This window comes from Protopterus annectens, chromosome 10.part0 (genome assembly GCF_019279795.1).
Source record: "Protopterus annectens isolate FY-2018-M chromosome 10.part0, PAN1.0, whole genome shotgun sequence".
Classification (NCBI taxonomy): domain Eukaryota; kingdom Metazoa; phylum Chordata; order Ceratodontiformes; family Protopteridae; genus Protopterus; species Protopterus annectens.
Genome location: NC_056744.1, coordinates 319,109,717 through 319,127,605, shown reverse-complemented (window position 1 = coordinate 319,127,605; position 17,889 = coordinate 319,109,717). Strand labels below are relative to the sequence as shown.

Sequence of the window (17,889 nt, the reverse complement as noted above, 5' to 3'; positions counted from 1 at the left end):
CCGTTTTCTTAGGAAGCAGGACTGACTGGATATTGGGAAGCACTCCACCTTGTGCAATAGTGACACCTCCCAACAATTTATTCAGCTCTTCATCATTTCGGACAGCCAATTGTAGATGCCTAGGAATAATGCGATTTTTCTTATTATCTCGAGCTGCATTACCAGCCAACTCTAGAATTTCTGCAGTTAGATATTCAAGTACGGCCGCCAAATAGACAGGTGCTCCAGCCCCGACCCGTTCAGCGTAATTGCCCTTTCTGAGCAGTCTATGGACACGACCCACCGGGAACTGCAGTCCAGCTCGTGACGAACGAGTCTTAGCCTTTGCACGGGCTTTGCCGCCAGTCTTTCCACCACGTCCAGACATCGCGTTGAATAACACCTCCAAATATTATACTCCACAGGCCCAGCGTAGCTATTTTTATACCCTTCTGCCTTGGCACCACCTCTGTGTTCTCATTGGTTAGTTGATAAAATTATCAACTTAGTTGTAGCCCATTGGATACGTTGTGGATTCTAAAATTTGCATATTAATTCTGAATTGTTCCGTGGGTGTGTTCAACCGAATATTACCTTGATAGTCACGATTCTGGTGCTTTAAGACTTATAGGTTTCTGATTGGCCGCTTCAAATAATGGCGCCAAGGAGTTCTCTGAATTACTATTACCGGAAAAAGGGGTAGAAATGAAGTTCGTCTGAATCGGGGAGGAAAGATCCGATACAAATCTTAAAACGAATCTGTCTCTGTTTTAGCAACATTTCTACTGAAAGTTATACAGATCGCTAAAATGATGAGTTAGTATGTTCACGCAGGTAGTAGTGTCCCACTATATTCTGTGGCGTCATGCCTTACACGGGTACTTCATATATTTATCTAGGCAGAAAGGGCAGGTTGATAATTCCAGTAGAAACAAACAGAAAACAAATCGCTTATCTAGTAGCCTTGGATGATCGCGAAACTCAGACTGTGTAAAGACTCTTTTCAGAGGACACCCGGCAGGAAAAGCTCTTTACGAATTGCATATCTGTGCAGGCGAATAACATGAGCTAAAAATAAAAACATACTACAGAACACTAAGGTGTATGTACTACAGAACACTAAGGTGTGTGTAGTTTAACATGCGATGACTATGGCATGCGAGCTGTACTGTATTTACATAGGCTAAAACAGCAGATCTCAAAAGAACATTCAGCATCATTTTACAGTTCGATACAGAGATCACAGGCGAGGAATACGCACATTTTCTCTAAACATTCAACCGAGACAGTGAAGCAAGACCGAAAATATGAGGATTTAGGTTACTTGATTTGGGAGTATAAAAGGGGAACTTGGTAATGCTGATGGTACGGGGACAGGCTTGTTTAGCTTAGAGATGTGATGTCATTGTTTTTCTTTTTAAACCGATGGGCTAAGAATTAGTAATCGCAGGGTTACAAGTAAGGGGCTGTTTTGCTGAGAAATGCTTTCAATGAGAGTTTGTTTAGCAGACAAGATGCTATACAAAAAAAGCAGTACCGTTCACTGGTTTGTGCTTGGCTGAGTAAAACTGGCCAATGAACTTTGCCTACTTAACTGCTATTTTGCACATGATCGCAATGGGTAAAACCCAAAGGGTGGAGTTTAGCAGAATGCATATATTCCAGCTCTGTTATTAACGTGCAAAGTTTTTTAAAACGACTTTTATCGAAGATGCCCGAACCAGCAAAACCCGCTGCCCCTAAAAAGGGTTCAAAGAAGGTTGTGAAGAAGCCAGCCAAGAAAGATGGAAAGAAGCGCCGTAGGAGTCGCAAAGAAAGCTATTCTATTTACGTGTACAAGGTTTTGAAGCAGGTTCATCCTGATACTGGGATATCTTCTAAAGCCATGAACATCATGAATTCTTTTGTGAATGATATTTTTGAGCGGATTGCAGGAGAAGCTTCTCGTCTAGCTCACTACAACAAGCGCTCGACGATCAGTTCTGGGAGATTCAGACAGCGGTGCGGCTTTTGTTGCCTGGTGAGCTGGCTAAACATGCCGTGTCCGAGGGCACCAAAGCCGTCACCAAGTATACAAGTGCCAAGTAAGAGTCTTCCTTCCTGACACCCAAAGGCCCTTTTAAGGGCCAGCACCTTTTCTGCATAAGAGCTGTACTATACTAACTGTCTTTTTATGTTTGCTTGTAGTCTAGAAAGTACGAAATTGCTCATTAAGACCAGGTTTACAGTATCAAATTTCTCAACTCTAAAATCAATCTACGGAACTGAATTCCAAACACATAAAACACCGTTTCTCAATTGCTGCTTCGCACATTTTGTACTAGAACGTAAGCCCCCACCCATCAGCATCAGTGTGTAAACGCTGTATTTCTTCTGTAATGGAATAAATGTTTTATTGAGCCACGGGTGTAGGGGATTGGTGATCAAACGTGGTACACCTGTGGAACCTGTTTAATGTTTACCACCGTGTCCCATGCAACTGGCCATCTCAAGAATTCAGTACTGAATAACCACTAAAGATGCATCGTCCATCTTCCGCCAGCACTTGGCCCATCGAACTACCATGGTCAACAAGGACAAAAGCAATCCTCAAGCATAGCTCTCGACTTTCCCTCATGCTGCCTCTTATATGTATATTTACGCTGCCTCTACAACTTTCTTCCCGTATCCGGTAAGTTACTCAGGATCACGATGAGTTGATATTGCCAGTCATTATTTCATACTTTTGCATTGTTAGTGCAAGTCTTGATCTACCATTTTTTAAGTTAATTGGAATAATATTCAATTACCCTGATTTGGACAATGTGTCCCCTTGTTTTGCCTTGCTTCCAAGTTATTGTTATACACAGCTTGAGAGGTATTTTCTTTGCTAAGCAGTGATTTACGATACCCGCGCCCCCAACTTAGTACTCTAGAGAGAGAGCAGTAGAGAAAGTACATTAGCCTATTTTGCAGGCAATTATACCTGAAGATTTTTGTATGGGGCTCAAAAGTTGCAGATATCTCGTATTTGTCAAAAGGGTCATTTTACGAGAACCGGGGACAATACAATTAAAACAGCTTCTTCATGAACACAACTGATTGTTTACCGATTCTGTTTCCCGCCGAAAGAGGAGAATTCTAACGGCTGAGTTAACTGAATGCCAATATGAATAACTTGGGACACACTTCAAATCAACCAATAGAAAAGAACCATTTCTCCTGTTTGAACCGTGGTTGCGATAATACGTAAGTACTTTTTTTCCCCCCAAAAAAACAAATCCTGTCGTATTACCTCTGCTTTTTTGGAAAATTATAAAATCGGTTATCGGAAGCCTTGCCGTAACAGTATCAGTAATACTGCCGTTTATAATGCCGCCAATCACGCCACAGAAGGCCCTCTACTGTTAACCAACGACAAAGGCAGACGAATAAACCAATGGAAAAGCACAGCGCATAACAGGAAGCCAATGAGAATATTCAGTGACTAGGCCAACCGTTTGCACGGTTTCGTGCCTCCGACCAATCATCATTCTGCAATACCAGTCGACGGAGAGGCTGAAGAAATAATGTCTCCAAAAGAAAAAAAAAAAACTTGAGCGGGAGATGTAAAAAAACAAGGGAATGTATGAGTAATACTAGACTGTGCAGATTTCTGCCACATAATTTCTGGTGTGTTTCTTAAAAATGCACTTAGGATTCCGATGTCAAATCCGTCAGAAAATGCAGGTTAACACAGACCGTGCTACTCTACCAGTTCTCCGGCTTTAAAAGAGCAGTATTTAAAAATCTTGCAACAGTCTTTTTCCTCAAAATGGCGCTCGTTTATAACATATGAAGCGTGTCCAGCTTTTTCTGAAGAGTACTACCGCGATGTCTTTTTTTTTTTTTTTTTGTAGCTTTTACCTTTGGACAGTTTTCTTTACATGGAGTATGTGTATATACCAGCCCTTGGATGTACAGACTCGAACAAACTGCTGAAGTGGTAGTGTTGGATTCTCGGGTCAGGGAAGCGTTTGTGCAGACGTGTGAAACGACTGCAGGGGGTCGGCGGAGAAAGGTTTCATTTGGGGTCAGAGACGAATATACAACTGAAGAGGCCTTCGAGGGAAATGCTTCATTTTGGCATCTGAGTGATTGTGCAGGAAACAATATACCGATGTAGTTGGGAAAAAATAATTTTGGAGTCAGTCAAATGCATGTGCAAAAATTAATATATGGAGAGGTCATTCGGTAAATGTTCCATTTTTGAGACAGTTAAGTGCTGGTGCAGGCATAGGTACGTTACCAAAGGGGGCTGCTGAGGAGGAAAACATTTTTGGAGCTAGTCAGGGATCTAAAATCGAATGGGAATATGATCCAGAAAGAGACGAAGGCATTTTTTTTTTATTTGGCTTTCCTCATGTAAACCTAAAACATTCCCGTGCTTTGTTGTAGAATGCTTTGCGGTTGCTTGAGGGCGTACTTCTCAAGCGTACCTCACATGAGGAATGTACCTCATTTGCGGTCTTAAAAAGTTCGTGTTCCCGAAAGTTCCGCATTGAAAGGTTATGTCACACATTTAGTATTAGGACATTTTTAACTGATATGCAGGGTAAATATCAATACAATTCATTAAAAGATCTTTTTTTATAAGTAAAAGGAGCGTATGTAAACCATCCCATGACCTTCCAAGTTGAAGCTGGTAGTAAGCCATTAGAATGTGTTCCACGTTATATTATTTATTCCCAAGCAGAAGTGTCTAACTCTAACTATTGTACAATGATTAAGTGAACTGTAGCTCCTCTCCTTTTCATTCTGCATGTTTTTTTTTCCCCCAAAAAGAAATCCTGTCGTATTTCCTTTTTTGGAAATTTATAAAAATGGGTTATCGGAAGCCTGGCTGCAACAGTATCTGTAATACTGCAGTTTATAATACCGCCAATCACACCACAGAAGGCCCTCTACTGCTAACCAATGACAAAGGCAGACAAACAAACCAATGGAATAGCAGAGCGCGCAATAGGAAGCCAATGAGAATATTCAGTGACTCAGCCAACCGTGTGCATGGCTTCGTGCCTTCGACCAATCATCGTTCTGCAATACCAGTCGACGGTGAGGGTGAAGAAATAATGTCCCCAAAAGAAAAAAAAAAAACATGAGCGAGAGATGTAAAAAAATAAGGGAATGTATGAGTACTACTAGACTGTTCAGATTTTTGCCTCATAATTTTCGGTGTGTTTCTGAAAAATGTGCTTTTCTGGCAAGTCACAGAGTATTGAAATAAATAAATGATGACATGCACTTAGGATTCCGATGGCTACCTGAATGCACAGACAGGACCGATAGTGAGGTGCCGCTAGAAAAATTGACCAGAAGTGCAGCTCCTGGTGCCATCCGTCCATGTTTCTAGTAGAAAAAAAAGTACCAGTAGCTCAGTTCCATGTGCCATTGGCCAACATTTCTGGTATTGTTTCCTACTGCTCAGCTCACTGACCAATAGCACATTAAAGCTAGGAAATCAGACCATTAGCACAGTCGCCTAAGCTATTGGTCCGTATCTAGCTGCGCTGTGTTAAATGGTTTGTTCAATTTACCGATAAAACAATACAGACATAATAGACTAGTGCAAGTTCTAATTTCATTGCGCTACGGTTGATTTTTCTTCAAACACAGTGCTATCGGTCAGTTTTAAAAAGGAGCAGAAAGTCCACCGTGAGGCCGATGTCTCCGTGTTGTCTTTTCACGAGCTGCTCCAAAAAGAGCTTTCAAAAGGCAAATGGTAACAGTGGAACAAACATATAATGCGGTGTAAAATCTGTGTGTGTGTGTGTGTCCTTTCCTGCGGAGTGTCACTTTTGGCGGCCTTGTGAAGCTCTTTGGGAGGAACCAGTTAAAAAATAAATACATATTCGTGCTAGCAACAGTTATGAAGTGATTGGAAATGCCTTTTTAAATTCACCACATAACCGAGTATATACACACGTTTTCCCTTGCACATGTTAAAAGGTGTTGCAATATTGTTTGGACAAGAGGCATGTTTGTTGAAACTAAATATAGTAGTGCAGATAAAGCGATGCGTTGTTTCTGATAACCCAAAGGCTCTCTGGGTCAGAAGGCTGTGAGTTCTATTTCCACACCAGGGAGACCAGTTACTGACACTGCAATGCCTCTTAAATGTGGCTGTGTGTGGGGGGTGCGCACTCCCCGGAGGCCCCATTTGCTTGAGTTGGTGGTAACTCAGTTAGATGTAAAAGCTTTCATGGCAGTTCAGACTTTACACGATGCCCTATAGGGGACGAATGTATTGATCAACTGCTTTGAGCATCTACTGTGGTGCGCAGTACCGTTAAGGAAGAACATGAACACCATCGAGTAGCTAGCACCGCCATGGCATGCTGTCTGCATGCCATGGCAGTGCTAGCTGCTCGATGGTGTAAAATAGGTCTGTCGGTGATTTGATCATGTTGTCTAATGTCGCCAAATGTGCATGGGTATTTGCCAGGGATGATTGAGGACACGGGCTTACTCCGACCTATACCATAAAATAGCCCTAGAGCATCACTTAGCAATTCATTTTGGGGAGCAAGGCTCGGTTTGAACGCACTCTTGGGTCGTAAGGCTAGCAATCCTCTAGGAAAATTTTACTGCTATGTACTCGCACTTTGAGGAAAACTATAGTCAAAGGGGCATGTGTAGGGTTGCCACCTTTTCAAATACCCGAAGTGGGACATTTTTGGTACAAACATCAGATTTTGCAGGCCAAAACACACTCACGGCCAGTACAAAGGACAGAACTTGCCTTTTTTTGCCTAAATAAAAGGTTATTCTTGTAGCATTTTAGTTGCTTATTCTGTTTATTATAACATTTAGGTGTTTCAGATACAGAAGGACTGTTTTATGCAACTATCGCATAAAATATAGGACCTAATTTCGTCCTAAAATCTCAGGACAATTCCCATTTTTACACTCTTTTAGCAGGACACAACTGCCCAAAGAGAGACTGTGCTTCGCAAAGTGGGACAGGTGGGAACCCTAGGCATCTGCCAATCTGCCACGTGGTGTAAATTATCTTAAAAGGCTATTAAATCAAGTGCTCTGACAGAAAAAAACTAGAATGCAGTGAATACATTTCATCGAGATCATCTTTGGATGACGAAATCGGAACCTTTTGTAGGCAGGATGTTACGGCCCTTAAAAGGGCCTTTGGGTCTTGAGAAGTCTTCTTCGTTATTTTGATTTTGCGGGTTTTTCCGTTTTCTTAGGAAGCAGGACTGACTGGATATTGGGAAGCACTCCACCTTGTGCAATAGTGACACCTCCCAACAGTTTATTCAACTCTTGATAATGCCAGGCATTATAGTTTCGTACTTTTTGGGTTGTTAGTGCAAGTCATGTTCTACCATTGTTTTAAAGTTAATTTGAGTAATACTTAATTACCCTGATTGTCCCCTTACTTCAGCCCTTCTTCCAAGTTCTTGTCATACACAGCTTGAGAGGTATTTTCTTTGCTAAGCAGCGATTTACATTACATGCACCCTCAGCTTACTACTCTAGGGAAAGTACGTTAGTCTATTTTTACTCGAAATTATACCTGAAGATTGTTTTAAGGGGCTCAAAAGTTGCAGATATCTAGTACTTATCAAAAGTGTCAGTTTATGAGAATCAGGGACTGTGTAATTAAAACAGCTTCTTCGTGAACGCAGCTGAATGCTTACCGATTTTTTCCCACTGTACAGGGAAAATTCGAAGAGCAGAATTAACTAAATGCCTAGATGAATTACTTGTGACACTTTTCAAATCGACCAATAGAACTTTGCGATTCTTTGGGCAGCCTCCAACTTTTACTCCCCACTTAGAGAGTCGTTTTCTTTTGTGTTAATGGGTCGCACTCAGGTCCGATAGGTGTGACTATTGACGTCATGATGCTTCTTTCTTATAAATGGAGGGAGAAGCTTGAATTTATCACTTGTGTTCGCATTCAGTTTGGAGAATCATGTCTGGTCGTGGCAAAGGAGGAAAGGGCCTTGGTAAAGGTGGTGCTAAAAGACATCGTAAGGTTTTGCGCGATAACATTCAAGGTATTACCAAGCCCGCTATTCGCCGCTTGGCTCGTCGAGGTGGTGTCAAGCGTATTTCAGGGCTTATTTATGAGGAGACCCGTGGTGTTTTGAAGGTGTTTTTGGAGAATGTCATCCGCGATGCTGTTACCTATACTGAACACGCTAAGAGGAAGACTGTTACAGCTATGGATGTGGTGTATGCTCTAAAACGCCAGGGCAGGACTCTCTACGGTTTTGGAGGCTAAAGTGTTTGGAATTAAGAAACTGACCCAAAGGCCCTTTTAAGGGCCGCCGCAGTTTGTCATGGAGATCTGTGGTTATGCTTCTTGTAGGTGTGTGCCGCATGCTTTTTAGTATTTATATTAGCCTGACTACCGAAGCACAAATTAAATAGCATTATGTGCATGTGTTTTGCAGTATCGCTTTTTTTTGTATTGCTACTCGACGGTGTAAAATAGGTCTGTCTGTAGGTGACTGATCATATGCGCAGCTTTTTCTGACGATTACTACCTCAATGTTTTTTTTTTTTTTTTTTGTAGCTTTTAACTTTGGACAGTTTTCTTTACATGGCGTATGTGTACATACGTGCTCTTACGCGTGCAGACTTGAACAAACAGCTGCAGTGGTAGTGTTTGACACTCCGGTCAGGGAAGCGTTTGTGCAGACGTGCGAAACTGCTGCAGGGGTCGGCGGAGAAAAGTTTAATTTCGGGTCAGAGACGAATATACTACTGAAGAGGTCTTCGAGTGAAATGCTTCATGTTGGCGTCTAAGTGATTGCGCAGAAAACAATATACCGATGTAGTTGGGGGAAAAAAATAATAGCTGAAGAGGTCATTGGGTAAATGTTACATTTTTTGAGACAGTCAAGTAAGTGCAGGCGTAGGTCCACTACTGAATGGGGTGGGGTCTTTGTGGAAACATTTCATTATGGAGTCCATTTACTGCTTGTGCAAACGTGGATATACTACTGAAAGGTTCGTGGCTGAAACGTTTCACTTTGGTTTCAGTCAAGTGCTCGTGCAGAAAAGGACAACTGCTGCAATGCATCTTAAATGTGGTTGTGTGTGTGGCGGAGGGGTGCACTCCTCGGAGGCCCCATTTGCTTGAGTTGGTGGTAGCTCTATTAGATGTAAGAGCTCCCATGGCAGCACAGACTTTACATGGTGCCCTACAGGGGACGAATGTCCAGACTAGCTGCTTCGAGCATCTACTCTGGCGCGCAGTACCCTTAAGAAAGAACGTGAACACCATCGAGTAGCTGGCACTGCTATGCAGTCTGCATGCCATGACAGTGCCAGCTACTCGATGGTGTAAAATAGATCTGTAGGGGATTCGATCATGTTGTCTGTCGCCAAATGTACATGGGTATTTGCCAGGGATGATTGAGGGACACGGGCTTACTCCGACCTATACCATAAAACAGCACTAGAGCATCACTTAGCAATTCATTTGGGAAGCGAGGCTAGGTTTGAACGGACCCCGTGGGTCGCAAGGCTAGCCATCCTCGAGAAAATCTTTATCGCTATGGATTGGGACTTTCAGGGAAAGTATAGTGAAAGGGGCATTGGCCAATCTGCCATGCGGTGTAAATTTTATTAAAAAGGCTAGTAAATCAAGTGCTGGGACAGCAAACCAGAATGCAGCCAATACATTTCATCAAGATCACCTTAGGATGACGAAATCGGAACCTTTTGTAGGCGGGGTGTTATGGCCCTTAAAAGGGCCTTTGGGTCTTGAGAAGTCTTCTTCCTTATTTTGATTTTGCGGGTTTTTCCGTTTTCTTAGGAAGCAGGACTGACTGGATATTGGGAAGCACTCCACCTTGTGCAATAGTGACACCTCCCAACAATTTATTCAGCTCTTCATCATTTCGGACAGCCAATTGTAGATGCCTAGGAATAATGCGATTTTTCTTATTATCTCGAGCTGCATTACCAGCCAACTCTAGAATTTCTGCAGTTAGATATTCAAGTACGGCCGCCAAATAGACAGGTGCTCCAGCCCCGACCCGTTCAGCGTAATTGCCCTTTCTGAGCAGTCTATGGACACGACCCACCGGGAACTGCAGTCCAGCTCGTGACGAACGAGTCTTAGCCTTTGCACGGGCTTTGCCGCCAGTCTTTCCACCACGTCCAGACATCGCGTTGAATAACACCTCCAAATATTATACTCCACAGGCCCAGCGTAGCTATTTTTATACCCTTCTGCCTTGGCACCACCTCTGTGTTCTCATTGGTTAGTTGATAAAATTATCAACTTAGTTGTAGCCCATTGGATACGTTGTGGATTCTAAAATTTGCATATTAATTCTGAATTGTTCCGTGGGTGTGTTCAACCGAATATTACCTTGATAGTCACGATTCTGGTGCTTTAAGACTTATAGGTTTCTGATTGGCCGCTTCAAATAATGGCGCCAAGGAGTTCTCTGAATTACTATTACCGGAAAAAGGGGTAGAAATGAAGTTCGTCTGAATCGGGGAGGAAAGATCCGATACAAATCTTAAAACGAATCTGTCTCTGTTTTAGCAACATTTCTACTGAAAGTTATACAGATCGCTAAAATGATGAGTTAGTATGTTCACGCAGGTAGTAGTGTCCCACTATATTCTGTGGCGTCATGCCTTACACGGGTACTTCATATATTTATCTAGGCAGAAAGGGCAGGTTGATAATTCCAGTAGAAACAAACAGAAAACAAATCGCTTATCTAGTAGCCTTGGATGATCGCGAAACTCAGACTGTGTAAAGACTCTTTTCAGAGGACACCCGGCAGGAAAAGCTCTTTACGAATTGCATATCTGTGCAGGCGAATAACATGAGCTAAAAATAAAAACATACTACAGAACACTAAGGTGTATGTACTACAGAACACTAAGGTGTGTGTAGTTTAACATGCGATGACTATGGCATGCGAGCTGTACTGTATTTACATAGGCTAAAACAGCAGATCTCAAAAGAACATTCAGCATCATTTTACAGTTCGATACAGAGATCACAGGCGAGGAATACGCACATTTTCTCTAAACATTCAACCGAGACAGTGAAGCAAGACCGAAAATATGAGGATTTAGGTTACTTGATTTGGGAGTATAAAAGGGGAACTTGGTAATGCTGATGGTACGGGGACAGGCTTGTTTAGCTTAGAGATGTGATGTCATTGTTTTTCTTTTTAAACCGATGGGCTAAGAATTAGTAATCGCAGGGTTACAAGTAAGGGGCTGTTTTGCTGAGAAATGCTTTCAATGAGAGTTTGTTTAGCAGACAAGATGCTATACAAAAAAAGCAGTACCGTTCACTGGTTTGTGCTTGGCTGAGTAAAACTGGCCAATGAACTTTGCCTACTTAACTGCTATTTTGCACATGATCGCAATGGGTAAAACCCAAAGGGTGGAGTTTAGCAGAATGCATATATTCCAGCTCTGTTATTAACGTGCAAAGTTTTTTTAAAACGACTTTTATCGAAGATGCCCGAACCAGCAAAACCCGCTGCCCCTAAAAAGGGTTCAAAGAAGGTTGTGAAGAAGCCAGCCAAGAAAGATGGAAAGAAGCGCCGTAGGAGTCGCAAAGAAAGCTATTCTATTTACGTGTACAAGGTTTTGAAGCAGGTTCATCCTGATACTGGGATATCTTCTAAAGCCATGAACATCATGAATTCTTTTGTGAATGATATTTTTGAGCGGATTGCAGGAGAAGCTTCTCGTCTAGCTCACTACAACAAGCGCTCGACGATCAGTTCTCGGGAGATTCAGACAGCGGTGCGGCTTTTGTTGCCTGGTGAGCTGGCTAAACATGCCGTGTCCGAGGGCACCAAAGCCGTCACCAAGTATACAAGTGCCAAGTAAGAGTCTTCCTTCCTGACACCCAAAGGCCCTTTTAAGGGCCAGCACCTTTTCTGCATAAGAGCTGTACTATACTAACTGTCTTTTTATGTTTGCTTGTAGTCTAGAAAGTACGAAATTGCTCATTAAGACCAGGTTTACAGTATCAAATTTCTCAACTCTAAAATCAATCTACGGAACTGAATTCCAAACACATAAAACACCGTTTCTCAATTGCTGCTTCGCACATTTTGTACTAGAACGTAAGCCCCCACCCATCAGCATCAGTGTGTAAACGCTGTATTTCTTCTGTAATGGAATAAATGTTTTATTGAGCCACGGGTGTAGGGGATTGGTGATCAAACGTGGTACACCTGTGGAACCTGTTTAATGTTTACCACCGTGTCCCATGCAACTGGCCATCTCAAGAATTCAGTACTGAATAACCACTAAAGATGCATCGTCCATCTTCCGCCAGCACTTGGCCCATCGAACTACCATGGTCAACAAGGACAAAAGCAATCCTCAAGCATAGCTCTCCACTTTCCCTCATGCTGCCTCTTATATGTATATTTACGCTGCCTCTACAACTTTCTTCCCGTATCCGGTAAGTTACTCAGGATCACGATGAGTTGATATTGCCAGTCATTATTTCATACTTTTGCATTGTTAGTGCAAGTCTTGATCTACCATTTTTTAAGTTAATTGGAATAATATTCAATTACCCTGATTTGGACAATGTGTCCCCTTGTTTTGCCTTGCTTCCAAGTTATTGTTATACACAGCTTGAGAGGTATTTTCTTTGCTAAGCAGTGATTTACGATACCCGCGCCCCCAACTTAGTACTCTAGAGAGAGAGCAGTAGAGAAAGTACATTAGCCTATTTTGCAGGCAATTATACCTGAAGATTTTTGTATGGGGCTCAAAAGTTGCAGATATCTCGTATTTGTCAAAAGGGTCATTTTACGAGAACCGGGGACAATACAATTAAAACAGCTTCTTCATGAACACAACTGATTGTTTACCGATTCTGTTTCCCGCCGAAAGAGGAGAATTCTAACGGCTGAGTTAACTGAATGCCAATATGAATAACTTGGGACACACTTCAAATCAACCAATAGAAAAGAACCATTTCTCCTGTTTGAACCGTGGTTGCGATAATACGTAAGTACTTTTTTTCCCCCCAAAAAAACAAATCCTGTCGTATTACCTCTGCTTTTTTGGAAAATTATAAAATCGGTTATCGGAAGCCTTGCCGTAACAGTATCAGTAATACTGCCGTTTATAATGCCGCCAATCACGCCACAGAAGGCCCTCTACTGTTAACCAACGACAAAGGCAGACGAATAAACCAATGGAAAAGCACAGCGCATAACAGGAAGCCAATGAGAATATTCAGTGACTAGGCCAACCGTTTGCACGGTTTCGTGCCTCCGACCAATCATCATTCTGCAATACCAGTCGACGGAGAGGCTGAAGAAATAATGTCTCCAAAAGAAAAACAAAAACTTGAGCGGGAGATGTAAAAAAACAAGGGAATGTATGAGTAATACTAGACTGTGCAGATTTCTGCCACATAATTTCTGGTGTGTTTCTTAAAAATGCACTTAGGATTCCGATGTCAAATCCGTCAGAAAATGCAGGTTAACACAGACCGTGCTACTCTACCAGTTCTCCGGCTTTAAAAGAGCAGTATTTAAAAATCTTGCAACAGTCTTTTTCCTCAAAATGGCGCTCGTTTATAACATATGAAGCGTGTCCAGCTTTTTCTGAAGAGTACTACCGCGATGTCTTTTTTTTTTTTTTTGTAGCTTTTACCTTTGGACAGTTTTCTTTACATGGAGTATGTGTATATACCAGCCCTTGGATGTACAGACTCGAACAAACTGCTGAAGTGGTAGTGTTGGATTCTCGGGTCAGGGAAGCGTTTGTGCAGACGTGTGAAACGACTGCAGGGGGTCGGCGGAGAAAGGTTTCATTTGGGGTCAGAGACGAATATACAACTGAAGAGGCCTTCGAGGGAAATGCTTCATTTTGGCATCTGAGTGATTGTGCAGGAAACAATATACCGATGTAGTTGGGAAAAAATAATTTTGGAGTCAGTCAAATGCATGTGCAAAAATTAATATATGGAGAGGTCATTCGGTAAATGTTCCATTTTTGAGACAGTTAAGTGCTGGTGCAGGCATAGGTACGTTACCAAAGGGGGCTGCTGAGGAGGAAAACATTTTTTTGGAGCTAGTCAGGGATCTAAAATCGAATGGGAATATGATCCAGAAAGAGACGAAGGCATTTTTTTTTTATTTGGCTTTCCTCATGTAAACCTAAAACATTCCCGTGCTTTGTTGTAGAATGCTTTGCGGTTGCTTGAGGGCGTACTTCTCAAGCGTACCTCACATGAGGAATGTACCTCATTTGCGGTCTTAAAAAGTTCGTGTTCCCGAAAGTTCCGCATTGAAAGGTTATGTCACACATTTAGTATTAGGACATTTTTAACTGATATGCAGGGTAAATATCAATACAATTCATTAAAAGATCTTTTTTTATAAGTAAAAGGAGCGTATGTAAACCATCCCATGACCTTCCAAGTTGAAGCTGGTAGTAAGCCATTAGAATGTGTTCCACGTTATATTATTTATTCCCAAGCAGAAGTGTCTAACTCTAACTATTGTACAATGATTAAGTGAACTGTAGCTCCTCTCCTTTTCATTCTGCATGTTTTTTTTTCCCCCAAAAAGAAATCCTGTCGTATTTCCTTTTTTTGGAAATTTATAAAAATGGGTTATCGGAAGCCTGGCTGCAACAGTATCTGTAATACTGCAGTTTATAATACCGCCAATCACACCACAGAAGGCCCTCTACTGCTAACCAATGACAAAGGCAGACAAACAAACCAATGGAATAGCAGAGCGCGCAATAGGAAGCCAATGAGAATATTCAGTGACTCAGCCAACCGTGTGCATGGCTTCGTGCCTTCGACCAATCATCGTTCTGCAATACCAGTCGACGGTGAGGGTGAAGAAATAATGTCCCCAAAAGAAAAAAAAAAAACATGAGCGAGAGATGTAAAAAAATAAGGGAATGTATGAGTACTACTAGACTGTTCAGATTTTTGCCTCATAATTTTCGGTGTGTTTCTGAAAAATGTGCTTTTCTGGCAAGTCACAGAGTATTGAAATAAATAAATGATGACATGCACTTAGGATTCCGATGGCTACCTGAATGCACAGACAGGACCGATAGTGAGGTGCCGCTAGAAAAATTGACCAGAAGTGCAGCTCCTGGTGCCATCCGTCCATGTTTCTAGTAGAAAAAAAAGTACCAGTAGCTCAGTTCCATGTGCCATTGGCCAACATTTCTGGTATTGTTTCCTACTGCTCAGCTCACTGACCAATAGCACATTAAAGCTAGGAAATCAGACCATTAGCACAGTCGCCTAAGCTATTGGTCCGTATCTAGCTGCGCTGTGTTAAATGGTTTGTTCAATTTACCGATAAAACAATACAGACATAATAGACTAGTGCAAGTTCTAATTTCATTGCGCTACGGTTGATTTTTCTTCAAACACAGTGCTATCGGTCAGTTTTAAAAAGGAGCAGAAAGTCCACCGTGAGGCCGATGTCTCCGTGTTGTCTTTTCACGAGCTGCTCCAAAAAGAGCTTTCAAAAGGCAAATGGTAACAGTGGAACAAACATATAATGCGGTGTAAAATCTGTGTGTGTGTGTGTGTCCTTTCCTGCGGAGTGTCACTTTTGGCGGCCTTGTGAAGCTCTTTGGGAGGAACCAGTTAAAAAATAAATACATATTCGTGCTAGCAACAGTTATGAAGTGATTGGAAATGCCTTTTTAAATTCACCACATAACCGAGTATATACACACGTTTTCCCTTGCACATGTTAAAAGGTGTTGCAATATTGTTTGGACAAGAGGCATGTTTGTTGAAACTAAATATAGTAGTGCAGATAAAGCGATGCGTTGTTTCTGATAACCCAAAGGCTCTCTGGGTCAGAAGGCTGTGAGTTCTATTTCCACACCAGGGAGACCAGTTACTGACACTGCAATGCCTCTTAAATGTGGCTGTGTGTGGGGGGTGCGCACTCCCCGGAGGCCCCATTTGCTTGAGTTGGTGGTAACTCAGTTAGATGTAAAAGCTTTCATGGCAGTTCAGACTTTACACGATGCCCTATAGGGGACGAATGTATTGATCAACTGCTTTGAGCATCTACTGTGGTGCGCAGTACCGTTAAGGAAGAACATGAACACCATCGAGTAGCTAGCACCGCCATGGCATGCTGTCTGCATGCCATGGCAGTGCTAGCTGCTCGATGGTGTAAAATAGGTCTGTCGGTGATTTGATCATGTTGTCTAATGTCGCCAAATGTGCATGGGTATTTGCCAGGGATGATTGAGGACACGGGCTTACTCCGACCTATACCATAAAATAGCCCTAGAGCATCACTTAGCAATTCATTTTGGGGAGCAAGGCTCGGTTTGAACGCACTCTTGGGTCGTAAGGCTAGCAATCCTCTAGGAAAATTTTACTGCTATGTACTCGCACTTTGAGGAAAACTATAGTCAAAGGGGCATGTGTAGGGTTGCCACCTTTTCAAATACCCGAAGTGGGACATTTTTGGTACAAACATCAGATTTTGCAGGCCAAAACACACTCACGGCCAGTACAAAGGACAGAACTTGCCTTTGCCTAAATAAAAGGTTATTCTTGTAGCATTTTAGTTGCTTATTCTGTTTATTATAACATTTAGGTGTTTCAGATACAGAAGGACTGTTTTATGCAACTATCGCATAAAATATAGGACCTAATTTCGTCCTAAAATCTCAGGACAATTCCCATTTTTACACTCTTTTAGCAGGACACAACTGCCCAAAGAGAGACTGTGCTTCGCAAAGTGGGACAGGTGGGAACCCTAGGCATCTGCCAATCTGCCACGTGGTGTAAATTATCTTAAAAGGCTATTAAATCAAGTGCTCTGACAGAAAACTAGAATGCAGTGAATACATTTCATCGAGATCATCTTTGGATGACGAAATCGGAACCTTTTGTAGGCAGGATGTTACGGCCCTTAAAAGGGCCTTTGGGTCTTGAGAAGTCTTCTTCGTTATTTTGATTTTGCGGGTTTTTCCGTTTTCTTAGGAAGCAGGACTGACTGGATATTGGGAAGCACTCCACCTTGTGCAATAGTGACACCTCCCAACAGTTTATTCAACTCTTGATAATGCCAGGCATTATAGTTTCGTACTTTTTGGGTTGTTAGTGCAAGTCATGTTCTACCATTGTTTTAAAGTTAATTTGAGTAATACTTAATTACCCTGATTGTCCCCTTACTTCAGCCCTTCTTCCAAGTTCTTGTCATACACAGCTTGAGAGGTATTTTCTTTGCTAAGCAGCGATTTACATTACATGCACCCTCAGCTTACTACTCTAGGGAAAGTACGTTAGTCTATTTTTACTCGAAATTATACCTGAAGATTGTTTTAAGGGGCTCAAAAGTTGCAGATATCTAGTACTTATCAAAAGTGTCAGTTTATGAGAATCAGGGACTGTGTAATTAAAACAGCTTCTTCGTGAACGCAGCTGAATGCTTACTGATTTTTTCCCACTGTACAGGGAAAATTCGAAGAGCAGAATTAACTAAATGCCTAGATGAATTACTTGTGACACTTTTCAAATCGACCAATAGAACTTTGCGATTCTTTGGGCAGCCTCCAACTTTTACTCCCCACTTAGAGAGTCGTTTTCTTTTGTGTTAATGGGTCGCACTCAGGTCCGATAGGTGTGACTATTGACGTCATGATGCTTCTTTCTTATAAATGGAGGGAGAAGCTTGAATTTATCACTTGTGTTCGCATTCAGTTTGGAGAATCATGTCTGGTCGTGGCAAAGGAGGAAAGGGCCTTGGTAAAGGTGGTGCTAAAAGACATCGTAAGGTTTTGCGCGATAACATTCAAGGTATTACCAAGCCCGCTATTCGCCGCTTGGCTCGTCGAGGTGGTGTCAAGCGTATTTCAGGGCTTATTTATGAGGAGACCCGTGGTGTTTTGAAGGTGTTT

The 17,889-nt window shown here is 42.0% G+C and overlaps 4 protein-coding genes and 1 pseudogene across 4 annotated transcripts in view; 3 read left to right on the top strand and 2 right to left on the bottom strand.

Annotated features, from left to right (window-relative positions):
* The window catches only part of LOC122814139 (histone H2A-like), a 2,199-nt gene extending 1,759 nt beyond the window's left edge, over positions 1–440 (bottom strand). The window contains exon 1 of the mRNA XM_044086753.1: positions 1–440. Coding sequence (XP_043942688.1) covers positions 1–367 — 367 coding nt within the window. The 5' untranslated portion in view covers positions 368–440.
* Positions 441–1,673: 1,233 nt separating this feature from the next.
* LOC122813093 lies at positions 1,674–2,111 on the top strand (annotated as a pseudogene).
* Positions 2,112–7,900: 5,789 nt separating this feature from the next.
* On the top strand, positions 7,901–8,293 carry LOC122813097 (histone H4). Its single transcript, XM_044085215.1, has one exon. It carries the CDS (start codon positions 7,934–7,936, stop codon positions 8,243–8,245), a length of 312 nt encoding a protein of 103 aa, XP_043941150.1. The 5' UTR covers positions 7,901–7,933; the 3' UTR covers positions 8,246–8,293.
* Positions 8,294–9,707: 1,414 nt separating this feature from the next.
* On the bottom strand, positions 9,708–10,205 carry LOC122813082 (histone H2A-like). Its single transcript, XM_044085203.1, has one exon. The coding sequence runs from the start codon at positions 10,140–10,142 to the stop codon at positions 9,753–9,755; it is 390 nt and encodes a 129-aa protein (XP_043941138.1). The 5' UTR covers positions 10,143–10,205; the 3' UTR covers positions 9,708–9,752.
* A 1,217-nt stretch (positions 10,206–11,422) lies between these two features.
* On the top strand, positions 11,423–11,888 carry LOC122813091 (histone H2B type 1-J). Its single transcript, XM_044085211.1, has one exon. It carries the CDS (start codon positions 11,467–11,469, stop codon positions 11,842–11,844), a length of 378 nt encoding a protein of 125 aa, XP_043941146.1. The 5' UTR covers positions 11,423–11,466; the 3' UTR covers positions 11,845–11,888.
* The last annotated feature ends 6,001 nt before the right edge of the window (positions 11,889–17,889 follow it).